At 44.4% G+C, this 16,537-nt stretch overlaps 1 protein-coding gene across 5 annotated transcripts in view; it reads right to left on the bottom strand.

The window, feature by feature from the left end:
• Positions 1–16,026, bottom strand: part of LOC119174681 (intersectin-1) — a 97,109-nt gene extending 81,083 nt beyond the window's left edge. For 4 of the 5 annotated variants that reach the window (XM_075895260.1, XM_075895261.1, XM_037425706.2 and 1 more), the window contains exons 1-9: positions 15,737–16,025; positions 14,203–14,342; positions 13,330–13,393; positions 12,566–12,744; positions 10,258–10,393; positions 9,366–9,590; positions 6,667–6,836; positions 5,842–6,055; positions 1,479–1,590 (exon numbers count right to left, since the gene is read on the bottom strand). In XM_075895260.1, coding sequence (XP_075751375.1) covers positions 1,479–1,590; positions 5,842–6,055; positions 6,667–6,836; positions 9,366–9,590; positions 10,258–10,393; positions 12,566–12,744; positions 13,330–13,393; positions 14,203–14,299 — 1,197 coding nt within the window. In that variant the 5' untranslated portion in view covers positions 14,300–14,342; positions 15,737–16,025. Of the gene's footprint in view, positions 1–1,478; positions 1,591–5,841; positions 6,056–6,666; positions 6,837–9,365; positions 9,591–10,257; positions 10,394–12,565; positions 12,745–13,329; positions 13,394–14,202; positions 14,343–15,736 lie in introns of all 5 variants that reach the window. The other variant, XM_075895262.1, reaches the window with a different exon arrangement.
• Positions 16,027–16,537: the final 511 nt, after the last annotated feature.

Below are 16,537 nucleotides of genomic sequence, written 5' to 3'. Positions count from 1 at the left end.
CTAAGCCTAGGTGCTTCGACGCTCGTCAGCAAACTTGTGCTGTGCTCGGAAAACGGGAAAGGCTACAGCGTTGACCTTTGGTCTGCTGTCGGAATGCTTGCGGACGCATGGAAGGCAGTAACGTAAGGCACGCTTCGCAACTGCTTTCGCCACGCGGGCTTCGTACTCGACACAAAGGCAGCAGACTTGCCTGAAGAGAGCGACAGCGTGACTGACTTGTGCCCTCTCATGGAAGATATTATCAACGACCTCCGCTCTGCTGGTGCTTCCATGCCTACAGAAATAACTTTTGAGCGGTTCGTCGATGCTGACGACGAGCTCGACTTCTGCACAGAGCTAACCGACACGAAATAGTCAGTCACTCCGATGAAGACGACTCCAATGTCGAAAAAGAGGAGCCAACGCCTCCTCTGACATGACCCTTGCTCAGATCGAGGCGAATGTGATCACATGCAAGCGAAACGTCGTTCAAACAAGGATCAACAAGTTTTTCAGGCCACTGCAGCTCTAACACCGGCTGCCCTGACGGTACCCGCTGTCGGCTGCATGTATTCTTTTTTAACAGCTCTGTTCAGAGCCACCCCACTGATGCTTTGGCAGAGTTCCGGAAGTCTGGTACTTCGACCTTGACCCTCTTGATCCGAGAAATATCAATGAAATGGTGCGTTTTTTGCTTGCATTGAGAATTGATTGATATGTGGGGTTTAACGTCCCAAAACCACTATATGATTATGAGAGACGCCGTAGTGGAGGGCTCCGGAAATTTAGACCACCTGGGGTTCTTTAACGTGCACCCAAATCTGAGCACACGGGCCTACAACATTTCCGCCTCCATCGGAAATGCAGCCGCCGCAGCCGGGATTCGAACCCGCGCCCTGCGGGTCAGCAGCCGAGTACCTTAGCCACTAGACCACCGCGGCGGGGCGACTTGCTTGCATTGAGAAATATTTGATCCGAGAAATATCAATGAAATGGTGCGTTTTTTGCTTGCATTCATTTTTTCGGACTGCCCGAATTTTCAGACGGTTTTTCGCTCCCTAGAGGGTCCGAAAAATCGGCAGTTGACTATAGAAGAAAACAAGGAAAGAAAAAATAAGATACAGAAAAGGATAAAGAAAGGAAGAAACATAAAAGAAGACAAAGAACAAGTTCAAGAAGGATCAAAGAACACAATATGCAATCGCCAAGTGGTGCCACTTGCTCGCCAGCTCGGCTCTTTGCCCATATTGCACAAGCAACTGGCTAAACTTTTTTTTTTTTGCATACCCATACAGTAACCTTGCATTTGTTTAGTTACTACGGCCCTCCAACTTGGCATACAGCAATGCTTTCTCTGGATTGGAACAAGAGGAGCTTGTTGAAGCTAAACATTCAGCTGCTTTGAAAGCATCCTGGAGGAACTAACGGAATTTCAGCAAATTTTATCAATAAACTAGTCATCAAGAACCTTGTCTGCGAGAAGAGCAAAAGCAACGAACCTCTCTTTGTTCCAGCGCTTTCCGTCTCTGTTCCTCTTTCTCCTGCTCAATCTCTCGTTGCCTGGCCAGCTGCTTCTCGAGTTCCAGCTGACGACGCCTCTCCTGTTCTTGCCTGCAAGAGCCAGAGTGGAACTAGAACACACGAACTGCAGCACTTTCTATGAGTGAACGGTTAATAAAGACACAGACCTGTGCCGCAAACTGAAACAAGGACAGTTCACACGCCTAGAAGATATCTCTCTGCAAGTGCCAACGTGGCACGTGCCATTGAAAAAAAAACAGGCCACATTGGCCAATCGAATATCATACGAAGCCAGAAGCTATAGAGAGAAAAGACGCGTTGGCCCGGTAAGGCGTTAACGTTCGGGAGGGCAACATTGGAGGAGGTACCTTGTCGGACGTCAACGCTTGAAGGACTTTGCACACGGCACATGCTCTGCTCTGGCGCCCAGCGGACAAAGCACCTGCGACAACCGGCCTGACCCTTCTCGGCTGGCAACATTGCCGCCGCCGCAGTTGCTTTGTCCGTCCCCAAACGCGTGAGCGAGTCGTTTGTTTGAGCTGACTAGATTCTGAAGATACTTTGCCAATTCACATTGCTTGATGTGCTTTGTATTTGTGTTGTTTGTGCCTCTTTGTGTTAGAATATATGTTTGTGTGCAATGCCACTTGCATCCTATTCCTTGCTGCCCTAGCCAGAGTCTGTGACATACATGACTAAGCATGCTCCCGAACCTTATTGCACAATACCTTCTTTAAAACCCGGTATCACTTATACAATTATTATGAACCTTGTGCGAACAGTGAACTTCGTCAAATAATTTCGAATTGAATTCAAGTAGTAGATATCGCCTATTATAAACAATGGGCATATTTGTCATGACTCATTTCAACTGCACAATGTTTTTAAAAATTGAAACAACGCCTGTGCAAACGACTTTTTTTTTTTTGCTCCAAAGGAAGTGGAAGCAACTTTGAATAGTACTAGTAGGATTTGACTTTCAGTCGAATGAAAATGATACCTTGTAAAATAGATGCTTTAAGATTTACTATAAAGCACATAAGTCGGTATAAAAAGCTTTTAAACTTAAGGAATGAACCGGTGTGAGGGTAACATCTTTGTTTAACCGTGCAGATGTTTCCTGAATACGTGTTTTCATGGCTTAGCATTCCTCCACTGTAGTGAAACCATTTTTACTGAAGGTGTACACTCGTATAGGTGTTTTCATGGCTTAGCACCACTTCACAGTGGTTAAACCACCTTTACAAAGAGTTACACACGAATTAACATACATAAAGATAGATGCCTTCACGGCTTATCGCCTTTTTACTGCAGTTAAACTACCTTTACAGGAGGTTACAAGCAAACATTATACAGTCGAACACGGATATATAGAACTCGAAGGGGATCGCAAATTAGTTCGATATATAAAAAATTCGATATAAAAAAATAGAGGCCCCGAGAGCTTACTTGTAGCGCATCATCGCCTACAATAGGCGCATTCAAGAATGACAACTAATTCCACGCACACGCACCTCCTTATTTGCGTGAAAAAAAAAAAAAATCGCTAACCTTGGCCTGCTTCGTTTTTGAAATGTTGAAGACGCTAGTCTCGATCTTGTCCCAATTCGCGAAACGCGTAGTCTATGCGCTTGTCGTCGTCTTCACCGGTTTCCGCAAGTTCTGCCATCCTGAAGCCTGCCTTGCAGAAGCAGTTGACCACTGTGTCTGTCTTCATGTCTCGCCAGGCATCGAAGATCTCCGTGGGAGAAAACTTTACGGAGAATTCCAGCCACTCCTTCGTCATCCACTGCTGGATGTCCTGGCTGCAGACAGCTTCGCTTTCGCCAGAAATGGTTTTGCCAACGATACTGTAGCGCTGCTTAAATTGGTCAAGCCACCCGCTGCTGTTGGCAAAGTTGTTTCACCGAGTACAGCAACAAACCATATGGCCTTGACAATTGACATCGAGCCATCCATCAAAATGTTCTTCGCGCGCACGTCTAAAAACCAGGCACAGAGTGCCTTTTCTACATTCCCGTGGGCAGAAGCGTGCACATGACAGGCTCCCGATGTCTGCTGCTCTGCCACCTTTGCCCTCATATCTGCCTTGTTTTTCATTAAGGTACTCGGAGTGCTCCGTGGTATCCCAAGTTGTCCGCGACGGCCAAACATTTGTCACCCACCTCAACACGCTGAATAGCCTTTAACTTCCGTCGCAAAAGTCAAGGGTCTTGCGCTTCTTGACGCTGGCCATAGCTACACAAGAAGTGGACAATTCAAGGAGTCCGCAGCGGCTTTGCACACCACGCACACAAAAGAAATGCTGCACATGCGGTGGTACGTAGACAACGCGACAGCTCAAGAGCAACAAAGCGCTTGCGAGGCTATGGCTACCTGCGAGGGCAACAGCAAAAGGCGCGAGCTGTGTTTGGCTGATCAAACCTAGTAAAACAGCAACAAGAAAAAAAAAAGGCGAAAGGAGGAAGACGTCTGCTCCTTCGTTCCTGCTCTTCAAGCCGACGCGTACGCGGAGAAAGCATGAAAGAACAAAAGAGAGAGAAAAAAAAGAAAAGCCGTTCCACAAGTTGGAGATTGCGCAGTTTGAGTCCTCTCGCCCTTATGTTTTTTTTTTAGCATTTCGGGGTATGGCGGAGGCGTGGCGCGGCGCAGAGGTCGCTGGGCGCTACTGCGAGTGCCAATACCGTGCCTTCCAAATCGCGGGCAGAGCCGGGCTGCCGCCGAGATCGCAAGTGGTGAGGGCAAGAGCTGAAGCGCACCTTCCAGCTCGCGCGCCGTTTGATATATCCGAAGGTGGGTAAAAATACTGTTCAATATAAATGTACGAATTCCTATACACTAAAACCTCGCTATAACTTAACGGGATATAACGAAATGATGGATATAACGAAGTAAATGAAATTCCTCTTGAAAGCTCCATTGAGAACCATGCATTTTTAACCTCGTTGTAATGAAGTAAGATTGACCGGTAAATGGACATCACGAAAAATTAGTAAAAAAAATTTATCAAAAATCAAATAAATTTATCAATTTATCAAAAAAAAAAAAGAAAACAACCTTAGTGTGTCAAGTATATCGTTTTCTGCACAGTTTGATGTTCGTTCGGCGCGGCACTTTCAAAACTTTTGAGCTGACCTTACAGCCACGCCATGCACAGCCGAGGGAGCCGTTCTCCTCACACAGCCAGCGGAGAGGATTGAGGAAACGCTCAGAGGGTCACATGACTGAGAAGCGGCGGCGTGATGCAAAGTGATTTCCCTCTCACTTAAGAACACACAATGGGGAAGCTTTAGAAGACTTACATTTACTCACAAATCAGAGGACATCCGTCATTAATTGAAGTAATCAGTGATGCACGTCTGCACACCTTTGCTTTGCAGCGAGTCAATCAATTTTGCACGCAGTTTGCAAAGCATAGTAGCATCTCCCCACGGAGAGAAGCAGATCGGCATTAGAGAAAGAGCCAACTATATACGACAGCTCTTTTCATTTTTTTTTCCCTCTCCGCGCGCGGCCTTGAAAGGAGAAGGAAAAGACAGAAAAGACGTGCATGGACAGAAAAGGGAGAAGCGTGGCACAAGCGCATCGCAGATCGGCATTTGAGAGAAAGCAAACAATCCGCCACAGTCTTTTTTTTTCTTTTTTCTTCTTTTCCTTCTTCGAGCGCAGCGTTGAGAGGTGCTGCCGTGGGATTGGGCATGGTGCTGAAAGCATTTTCGGAGAATGGTATGGTCGAATCAACTGTCGCAAGTGCCTGCGCGTTCGAATTACAGGGCACTTTCGCCCATTGGAATACACATAGCTTTGATGGGACCACAGCATGAGTTCGAATTAACTGGAAAGAAGTTCAAACTAAGTGTGTTCGAATTAACGTGATTCGACTGTGTTTCTTTCCTGTCGCATGTGTGGTTATGTAGCAGTACATCGGGTTGTGAGGCAGTTTCCTTCTTTGCATGCTTATAGGTGTGCGCCCATCAGAGCATACGTTGCCACAAACTGTTAGAATCAATATAACGAAATAATGGATAAAATGAAATAATTGTGGCTCCCCTCCAACTTCGTAATAATGAGGTTTGAGTGTACTTTTAAAAGGAATTTCAAGGGGATAACTTGTGAGTTCGATATACCCGAAAATTCCATATAACTGTGTTCGACTGTATTGTTTGGAATACTTCCAAATTTTCAATATTTTGATTTCAATTCAAAGCGAATTCAAATACTTTAATACTCACTGGAATATTTGCACAAGCGTACTATATACCATTACACATCACGTGACTTTTAACCTGCGTTTTTTTTTTTTACAGAGGTGAAAAATGTTTGCGAACAGTGGTGCCTTACCGTATGCGTTCTCTCTTCTCCTGCTCCTCACGTTCCTTGCGTTCCCTCTCCTGTTGCTCCTTGCGCTGACTCTCGAGAAGTGCTTGTCGACGCTTCTCCAGCTCTGCCTGGCCCTTTTCGAAATTTGCTCGCCGTTTGTCCTCAAAGGTGGCCATGTTCTTGTCATCGATCGTCACCTCGCCCGGCAGTGCGCCCAGCAACTCGGGTACAGGGCCTGAAGCCAAATAAAAAGATGTCACGAGCCCTTGCACAATCTGGAAAACTCGAGAAACTAAAACTTGTAACGTGCAGCTCCGACATTTCTTTTTTTCTATCGCATATCGCAATGCTCCCTCAAAACTGTACCTGTCCTACGTGCCTGGAATCAGAGCTCCGTGCATGTGCATAGTAATGCAACACTTCTTCAGTTGCTACAGGTGGTCATGTGTTCATTTTCAATGGGGCACCATGAAATGACAAGTCGCCTCGATAAAAGATCAGATTGTTGTATAAGAGATGCCTGATCGCCAACAAGGCCCCAATCGAGAGAACATCAATTGCAGAAAAACTGTGCCTGTAAATGTGCTTGTGACCAGTGCACCTTAGAGGACCACGTTTCTGTACGATTGCTGCCACCGAGTTTTTCCCGTATGCCGTCACAAATGAAAAAACTGAGTAATAAAGATTTCACTTCAAAATCCACAATGATATCATGGGGGTTTAATCACCCGGTCCCCCCATAGATTAGGTGGGATGTTGTAGTTTGGTGGCATGGGGAGAGCTGCAAATGCAGTTTCAACCTCTAGAGGTTCTTCAAAGCATAAAAAAAATCAAAAGCAACCACACCTGTGGACTGAACGCTGTCTGACCGCTTGCGTCGGTACGACGGTGGTATCAAGTCCAGAGGAAGCTTGGCTGGCAACGCATCCCCCGCTTTCACGCAGTCAACGAGGTGCATTGCTAGAACAAACTCCTCGCACGTTAGTCGTCCGTCAGAGTCGATGTCTGACAGGTTCCTGCATAGACGACGAAGGTGAAGGACCAGGTTTACGCCGTGTGGCAACAGCATGGAGAGGTGCAATCATAGGCATGTTAATAAATCGGCGTTGAAAGAAAGACGTAAGGAAGGATATGGTACATGAAAAATATATTGAGATGAAACTCAATCACTGAAAACACAAGGAAGGCGGGTAATGACATAACAGCAATATTGCAAAGCACACAGTACCACAACCAACACGCAACAAGCATTATTGTTCCTCGCTGCTTTCGCTTTATTGTCAGGTTGCTCTTAAGATTGTAAGAGTGCTCTTAACATTGTAATGGCTGTTTTCGTTGGAAAGGCTTTTTTTTCCCGAGGAAACATGCTCTTAATCCACACCAAAAAGCATCACGTCAGTTTTTTTTTTTTTTTTTTTTGCAGCGCATGGGACACTGGTTTGAAAGCTGCGCCTGTCAATGTCACCAAAGTTTAAGTGCAAGTGACCTTAGGCACTCTCCCCACTGTGGGGCACTAGTATATTAGTACAATTTTAGGCGGGCATTTCGGAGAGACACTAGAATTCGTCAAAATCAGCAAAGCTAGTGTTAATTATACGATACATTAAGAGCACTTAAGGTTCAGTTTTTTCAACAGTGCCAGACGAGGCTACAAAGAACGATGAAAAAGTCTTAGACGAAAATTTCACTGCCGTGGGTCCTTTCAGAAGGAAAGGCAGTTCTGAGAAAAGAGCGCCAGATATAACTGCTCATAGCAGCCTTGATACAAGGTGCATTGCTTAATTTATAGTGAAAATGATTTGATGCTGTAGCATAAATGCTGACCAAATTTTAAGAAACCATTTCAGAGTCCCTTCAGTGATTTTACAACTACAGCTTTCCTTTTGTGTTCAGACACAACAACCATATTTAGTCACATATTAGGCACACTTTTTTTCCTGAAAATCCAGCTCCAAGTTAGGCCTGTGCCTATTACTAAAATTTCGAAAACTTCATTTCTAACTGTAGCATATACCGTTGATAATGTATATGTCGCCGAAGCCACAGATATCCACACTACAGCTGATACAACCTTCTTCATATGTTGTAGGCCCGTGTGCTCAGATTTGGGTGCACGTTGAAGAACCCCAGGTGGTCGAAATTTCCGGAGCCCTCCACTACGGCGTCTCTCATATTCATATCGTGGTTTTGGGACGTTAAACCCACAAATAAATCAATCAACCTTCTGCATAGGCTACACAAGCGCAAAATGTGTTGAGCATGCCGTCTCGCACGTCCGAGAATCGAGCCCTGCGATACGGTGTGCCTTGAATTTTCCAAAAGTTAAGTTAACGAAAGACCCGCATTGCCAATGAAATGAAAGGGGAAAAAATAGAACCACAAAAATAAAGCACCATCGCAGAAATTTGCCAACAACCTTTCAGTCCATCGAAATTATGCGCATTTATCACGACTGAAATTTTTTGCGCTGAACAGCTCCAATCGTTCGATTTGATGGTCTCGCACTCCATATCCAAGAGATTGCAATCGAATCGCGAACCACCATTCGAGTGTACAAGCACTGCCCAAGCCCCTTTCCTTCAAGTAGAGCCGCCGAAAGAGCTCTGTTGATTCCGTACAAAAAACGCAACTTTGATCGCTCTCGACCGCCACTGATAAGCACCAAAAATTCTTAGGCCTAGCCTACAGTTCGGCATGTTGCCACAGGAAGTTTGCACACATAAAGATTGGGCGTCGAAATGATTGCCATCAAGCACTGATCCAAGAGCAGCGGGCCTAATACGATGTTTAGGTTGACGGCCAGCAAATTTATGGCGATGAAAGTCTGTCAAGATTGTGCAAGTCCGCATAGTGGTAGCAAAAGTGCAGACTCATGTCGAAAACCTGAAAACTTTTAAATTTGTGGACAAGGTAGCAAACACGATAACAACGACGCTTTCTTTTTTTACAGGAAATTCAATGAGCACTTGACGACGACGCGATCGCACGTTCCATGCGAAGTGCACGCGGCCGGTTAGCGGCCAGAGCCTTGCCGGTGAATAGGTTACTCTGACACCCAGGCAACCGCCCTACTTCTTCACTTGGCGGGCCCCCTGAGCTGGCGCGATTTTTTTCTTTTTCTCTGGTCAGTCAACGTAAGAGGGCGTCTAATTGCAACCGTACAAATACGGTACAGAGCTACTGATCCCGGCCAATTTCGGGGTGTGCATAATATGCGTGGAAATTTTTTTTTTTAAATCTGAGTTCTCGCCACCAAACTGGGGGTGTGCCTATTATGTGAGTAAATGCACTAGATCAGGAGAAAATCTACGTAAGCTGAGATACTGAAGCCTGCTATGATCTATGATGCTAATTCATCTTCATTTGAATTTCAGCTTATAGCTCAGCAACCCCTCCCACAGTTGCCCCTAAGCAGCTTTAAGTTTTTTTCCCCTTCAAACCTAGTATGTGCAAGAGAGAAATTGGCATGCAATCCCTTAAATATTATGTTTAAAAATGTTACCTTCTTTCTTTCTTTTTGTAAATTGCATAGTCGTGCAACTCACCAGATCTGGGCAAGAACAGGCTGAGGCAAGGCTGATTGGAGTAAAATGGTGCGTGCCTGGCCACCACCGAGAAATCCACTACGGCTTCGGTCGTGGGAGTTGAACAGCTGGGTGTACTTGAGCTTTGAAGGCTGAGGCACAGCCCACTCAGTCAGTGCAGGAGGCGTGGAGGCAGCAGGAGGTGGCGGAAAGGCAGGCGCTGGTGGCTTGGGTGGGATGCCAACACTGCAAGAAAAAACACAAGAAAAAATACTTCATGGTGCTCAACAGACTGTCCTGTTCTGAGCACGTGACCATTAACGCAACAAAAGATCGGCTAGCTCCAAACTGTGATAGCCATAGGACAGTGAAGCTGTAAGCACACAAAAGTGCATGAGAATAGGCTAAGACCCCTATCATTATCAGCATTTAGCATCAACATCATTTCAACCATTACCGCATTATATTTATTTATTCATTCCCCCCCCCCCCCCCCCCGTTCATGTCAACTGCACGAATATCACTACCACCACTGATATTGCAACTATGACGGTGACAACAATAATAGCAATTGGTAAGGATATGACAATTTCACTGTAGTGAAACAGGAGGAAAGCCTTTGCACGAGCACACCTTACGGTAAAAAAAGAGGCATCGATACTAGTTAGTTTTAGTATAGGTAGGAGATTAAAACATCCAAAGACCAAGCATGTCTTACAATTAGAATAATCTGCTACCACAAACCAGATCTTGTATATCAAAATTAAATCTAAATCCTTCCTACCAACGTCAATCAAAATTGGTGAAAAAGGATGCTACACTGTTAAAATATGTTTTAACAGCTCTAGTGACCAATGACAAATGTCATGAATGAAAGAGACAAGAGCGATGCTATTATGACGACAGAACCAACCCAGGTAGAATGCCCAGCGGTGATGGATGGGGGGTGCCAGCCAAGGTTGGAGGAGAGGGTGCCATGGGAAAGGCAGGACCCGAAACGGGAGCCACCGGGTTGACTAGAGGTTGAGTGACAGGTGAACCCACGGACTCTGCAAGCAGAAAGGCAGGGTATTCACGAATGGGGCAGCCAGTCTGTGCAATTTTAATGCAACTGACATTCTAATGCACTTTAGCAGAGACTATAGCGGAGGGTCATGAAGTAGAGTCTAGCCTTGCACTGTTGGCATTCTAAGAAGAGTGCGACACATGCTTCCTATTAAAGTTGAAATTCTTCTACATTACTGCCTTGCATCCATTCATTCAGGGCATCCATTATAGTATTTTTCTTTACAATTTGTGATTTGATAGCCCAACAATTTGTGATTTGATAGCCCATATGTTTGCCACCTTTGCCATGTAATGACATTTATATGTTTATTCGATATCATAACCACTATTGTAATACGAAGTACAGTAAAACCTCGTTAATTCGAAGTCACTGGGGCCACGAGAAAGCTTCGAATTAAGTGGGTTTTCAAGTTAACAGAACATACAAGAAGTGGGATGCAAGGAACTTAGAACTGTTCAAGGTAACCAGAGCTTGTTTCCTGTGCCAGCTAGCTTGCGGCTCCGAAGGTAATGTTTTCCAGCAATACTTGGACTTTATTTTGCCGCGAACAAGAAGGAACAGTGGGCCTAGCTGCTGCCACCGAAAAAAAAAAAAACAAAAAAAACGCGGTCGTATTTAACTAAAATGTGCGCCTGCAGAAAATAAGACATCTTCACTGCAACGCAGTAGTGACATGCAGCCAGCATGTCGCCTGCTCTTCGCTTTGTCAGCACGTCATGATGCGACCACTCACATACTCTTTCTATTATAATTATGACTTTGATAATGGCCACTATGACGAAGCTCACGATGTGTTTTGGCTGAAAAAAAAAAACGATCTTTGAAACTTTGGAACTTAGTTTTCGAAAAAGGTGTTGCTGGCAAGAACTCCACCAGCAGTGCAAAGACGCAAATTGCTGGAGCAACCGGCAATCGAAGGTTCGCATACATCGCGATTTCCGCTAAACTGTCCTTTCTTAATTTCTTTACGATTCCAGAAAGAATGGGTAAACCATGACCCGCTGACGTTGCGAGATACATGCAATAAACTGCCCGCGTGTCAACGCTGTGTCGCAGTGAAGCACGGTTCGTTTTCCGCAGGGGCTGTTTTGGTTGACTACGAGGGCGTTTTTTTTTCTTTCTTTTTTTATCTCCTTTTTTTTTTTGTGCTGGAAGTGGCAAGGCTGCCACTCGTTAGTATCAATACGTTACATTGCCTTGTGGCTATTATTAGCCGTCGTGCTGCGGATTCACGGCGATATCGGGATCTGGAACTGGCACATGGCACCTAAAATTATTGAATTACCGGACTGGTGCTGGCCGCTGCTTCAAATTATCCCCTCAAACTTACATTGCAAAATACGGGACCGTGGAAATACTTCAAATTAAGTGGGATATCGAAATAACCGAGTTTGAATTAACGAGGTTTTACTGTAATTACGTTAAGTATGTATGAATGAATAAGCTAGCGGAAGTGCACCTATTGCTTCTTGCTAAATATTGCATAATTGTCCCCTTTAATTTACTGTACCATTCTAAGTGTTCCAATGCATCTATTTTTGATGACTTTTCACAGCACTACCATGCAAAAAAAAAGAGGACATATATCAAGCAGTAGGTTTGGCTTTGTTTTGTCCACTTCTTTCTTGTTAAAAGAAAATAAAGGTAAACAAATTAAATGAATGAAGTATTTCAAACATGCAGTACACTCTAGTACAGACATTCTTGAGGATGATGCTTTTGATACATATTTGCAGTTGCTGAAAACCAGACTTGCAACATTGTATTCAAAGATGGAGAAAAGCAATTTTACCAAGCTGTCGTGACAGGTAAAGTAATCCAGACGCTCGATGTTTTAACAGACACTTTATGGTACTCCAATTAAATTTGCTCACAGAGTGATGTTAAGCTGAAACTCAGCGCAGTGGCTGTGCCACAGGTTTGGATGAATATCAGTTTATTAAGCTACTGAAGTTTCAAACCTGTAATAGTTCAAATCTACGAGACTGCTTTAAGCTCTACCCGGGGCCGAAATTCCCACCAGCTCTCAACAAACAAACCAGCAGTAGCAGCTACTGCATCTAACCAAATCAGCACTTCCAACAATTGTAATGTTGTAAGAACCGCATTGCTGACCAACAGAGAGACAAAAAAATGGGTTAAATGTGCACACCGAGAGGGGGTCCAAAGGCAGCGGCAAAGTTTGCAGTGGGGAATGTTGTTGGTGACCGTAGAGTGGCCGGTAAGGTTGCCGGCAGCTCGATGCCTTTCAGTTTCATCTGGATGAGGTGCAGAGCCACAGCAAACTCGTGCTGGTTTATCCTGCCATCCGCATCCATGTCCGCAAGAGACCTGTACAAAAGTGTAATGCAAAATGCAGTTCACAAAAGGTAATCTACAGGATGTGGATGAAAGCAGGGGCAATTCTTTTATATATATATATATATATTAAAGCTCATGACAATATAGCTTTTACCCTTTGAATCATAACTAGCATGAACACATACATTAAAAAGTTGTGTGAGCAACTCTGAGCATGAGTCCTATGAAGTGCTGAGGGTAGGAGGTTACACTATTAGCACACAATACAACTGTAAATTGGCTGAAAGTGTGTTATAAATGAAATACTATGTATTACAGCATTATCAAAAGCTAAGAGACCATACAAATCGAACTAATGTATGCAAGATGCGGCAGTTTTAGAGACGAAGGACGATATCTAATGAATGGTATAATAAATGGTAGACAGTAGTATTAATATTTGCTATTTATTGAATGCAGTGAAAGATACTTTTCAGCAAGATGTCCACCAATCTGAAGACTGCATTAAGAAGAAACATGCTGCAAAGCTTTGCACAGAAATTATTCGAACCATCATTTAATACCATCAATGCAATCACGTTCCAGTACTTAATCTTTTAACAGAAGCCTACTTACCAAACTTTGGCAAGAACTGCAGGAGGTAAGCCCGACTGGAGAAACAGCTTCTTGGCTTGTTCACCTACAGTGGAGAATGAATTGAGCTAACAATGCCTGTATAGTACCTTAGCATCATCAAATTTTCAAGCCCACAACAGCATTTCCACATTTAAGACCCAGCAGGATAATAATTGGTACTAAGGCCAGTAAGACATGCTCACTACAATTGAAAACTGTTCGCCACATGTGAATGAAAAGTACAGACAAGGATAGCTTAGTTTGGTGTGACGCTGTCTCATACACTTTGCGAGATGGTGTATCTGAAGAAACTTAGCAAAGAGTGAAAGGTGTGACATTTTCTTACGACTAGCAGCCACCTTGTGTCACTAGTTGTTGCATTAAGAGAGGTGTATAACACATCAGAATAGCAGAACTGCATAAACATGTGTTTTGATGCAATCTTACATCTCCAAGTTCAAATTGTTACACAGGAGAAAGTTATTTCAGCAAGAGCATTACAGATCAAGCACATCTGTGCTGTGAAATGCAAAAGTGAGACCTTTATAAACACATAACTTATGTAGCTTGCCAAGAGTTGGCTGCTAAGTAGCAAATTAAATATAGACCTAAGATGCATCAAGCTCTCTGTGTGCACTAGCGTTGCTGCTGTATTGCAAAGGTTTCATGCATCCGGAGTTGCATGCTTTGAATAACAGCGGAACCTTTTGACACGGACAACGGAACGAAAAGACATGGAACTGTCCTTTGTAATAGGTTGCACTGTTATCTATAACACAATGAATTGAAAGTAGCTTGCCTACTTTACTGTCTAACTACAACTTGAAAATTTGGGCATCAGACATTTAAGCTTCTCTTTTTTGTATGGCTCACCAGTTATAAATCCTCCCGCTGGCTGCATCTGACGGTACTGGGCGTCGAACTTCACCCGAGATTCGGGCGGGATCACCCAGGGGTCGAAGCCTGCCATTGCGACGCTGATGCAGTCGGCACGACAAGGCAAAGGTCACATCCTGGAAGCAATTATGCACATGTTTACTGCAAGCGAACGTGCCAAGCAACAATCGCAAAACCTTGCAAGTGTCACTCAATAGCCCACCTGCAACCACAACAGTGCCATGCCTGAAGCACCACCCTAAGGCATCACTTAATTACTAAATCCCACGACCGGTGGGAAGGCAGACTTGGCAGAATATCACAAGAAAAAGGTTTAGGTGATCAACAGTGAATGAATAAGTGTTTTATCCCGAGCTAATGTTTGGTTCCTGACAAGGACGCTTCTTGTAGACATCCTGTCTATAAACATCCCCCGTTAGACAGCTGTTAAATTAACCAGGCAAAAGGCAAGGTTTCCTAACAAATTCACTGTGCTACAATGAAACAAACTTGAGCACTAACCAAACACAAACACTGCTTCGGCCACGCGCCAGCAAATGTTTTGCGAAACACACAGCATTATCTTCACAATGAGAGAAGCAGTGGCAGTGCTGAAGTGCGGCTCGCCCCAAAGGGCCCTGGCGCTTCACGCACCTATTTTCTTCAAGGTCACTAATATCGCCCTCCACTCTCAACGCTTCCTGCTCTTCTTTATCCATTCTTTCTTTATTTTTTAGCACTCATAGTTGCGGATCGCTCAAGCACCTCGTTTTTCGTTCGTGCGAACACTTCTTTAAGCAGGCTACAATGCAGATTTAAGGCGATCTCATGTTTCTACCCACAGGCTCCGATGCTGATTTAAGGCGATCTGACGTTTCTGACAAAAGAGGAAGCACGGCCTTCGCTATTACGCAATCACATATGCTGGTCCACTTATGTCCAAAAACAAGACCATCCTCTTATTCAACGACTTATTCATCAACGACAAAACAATTTCAGCGAACATGAGCCAACAGCGAGGGGGGCCACACCGATGTGACAGGGCGACGTCGGCGGACGGCGCAAACGTCAGCTCTATGGGGGTAAACGAAGTTATTTACATCATTTGCTCGCACCTTTCTCAAAACACGTACTAGATGGTCACGTTGTTATACCTAGAACTTGCAGTACAAAAGTTCACTTGGCGCCCCGATCTCAACAGCTGTCGGCTAGTCAACTCTCATAGCTACATCTGCCGAAAAAACTGACACGCATGGAGACTATGCATCAGCGAAGCCGGCAAAATCGATCGTATTATGAGATGCTCGTTACTAGCAGTGCACGGCAACTGAAGCCTGCGATGACCTCATGACCGACAGACGTGAATCACGCGGACAGTAGGGCAGTTATAGCTTCGTCGAAACCTTGCACGAAAACGCCCATATTTCGCGTGCGATTTGTCGATCAGTCAGAACTAGGCTTAAGTTTGGTGGGATGCAAATGATGTTTGCGAGTCCAGACCACTGCTTCGCGGCGAAAAGGCTCTGCTTACCGGGCCGAGCGGTGCCCCCCGTCAAAGCCACATCGCCATGGGGCCAGGTAAACGTCCTCGCTGTAGACACATTTATCTTTGCTGTTATGAATGGATAAAATCTCACGTAACGCCGTCAAAAACACCGCCCATCAACTGATCCAGCCGGTGCCCCCACAAATGGGTTTCGCAAACGCTATCGGAATGTAATTTGGGACGTTTTATCGCTTCAAAAGCACGTAGAAAATTTTGTTACGCACAAATGCGGTTCAGGTAACGTGACCCTTTGGCCGATACGAAACCAATGCGGCTCGAGCCGCCTGCGGCTATTTCGCCGAGAAGGTCGCTTTCGGTTTTTATTTTACCGCGTCCGTTGCAGCGGAGCAGCGCAACTAGGGTGGGACGGCAGGAAATAAATAAATAAATAAATAAATAAATAAATAAATAAATAAATAAATAAATAAATAAATAAATAAATATTACCAGAAGCTTTATATTACGTGGGTGAATTTGACAGCACAAGGTGTGCAAAAAAAAACAAATGCATGTCACATGTCTTCGTTCTTTTTTTCTCGGAAATGAGCAAGAAAAAAAAAGTGAGAAAAAAGGTGAAAAAGGAGGGGAGGGAGAGGCATGAATTTACTAAGCACGTGCCCGCTTGACACGTGCTCTCATTGAAAGGTAACGCTACGCTTTCTATTGGTCGATCCCCCAGAGAGGGTATGTGCCATAATAAATAAACAAATAACAAAATGACATTCAGCCGCAGTTTTTACTGAAGTAACAAATTCCCGCTTTTTACTGGTCACTTTTTCTTTGCAT

This window comes from Rhipicephalus microplus, chromosome 5 (genome assembly GCF_043290135.1).
Source record: "Rhipicephalus microplus isolate Deutch F79 chromosome 5, USDA_Rmic, whole genome shotgun sequence".
Classification (NCBI taxonomy): Eukaryota; Metazoa; Arthropoda; class Arachnida; order Ixodida; family Ixodidae; genus Rhipicephalus; species Rhipicephalus microplus.
This window is presented reverse-complemented; position numbering and strand designations above follow the sequence as displayed.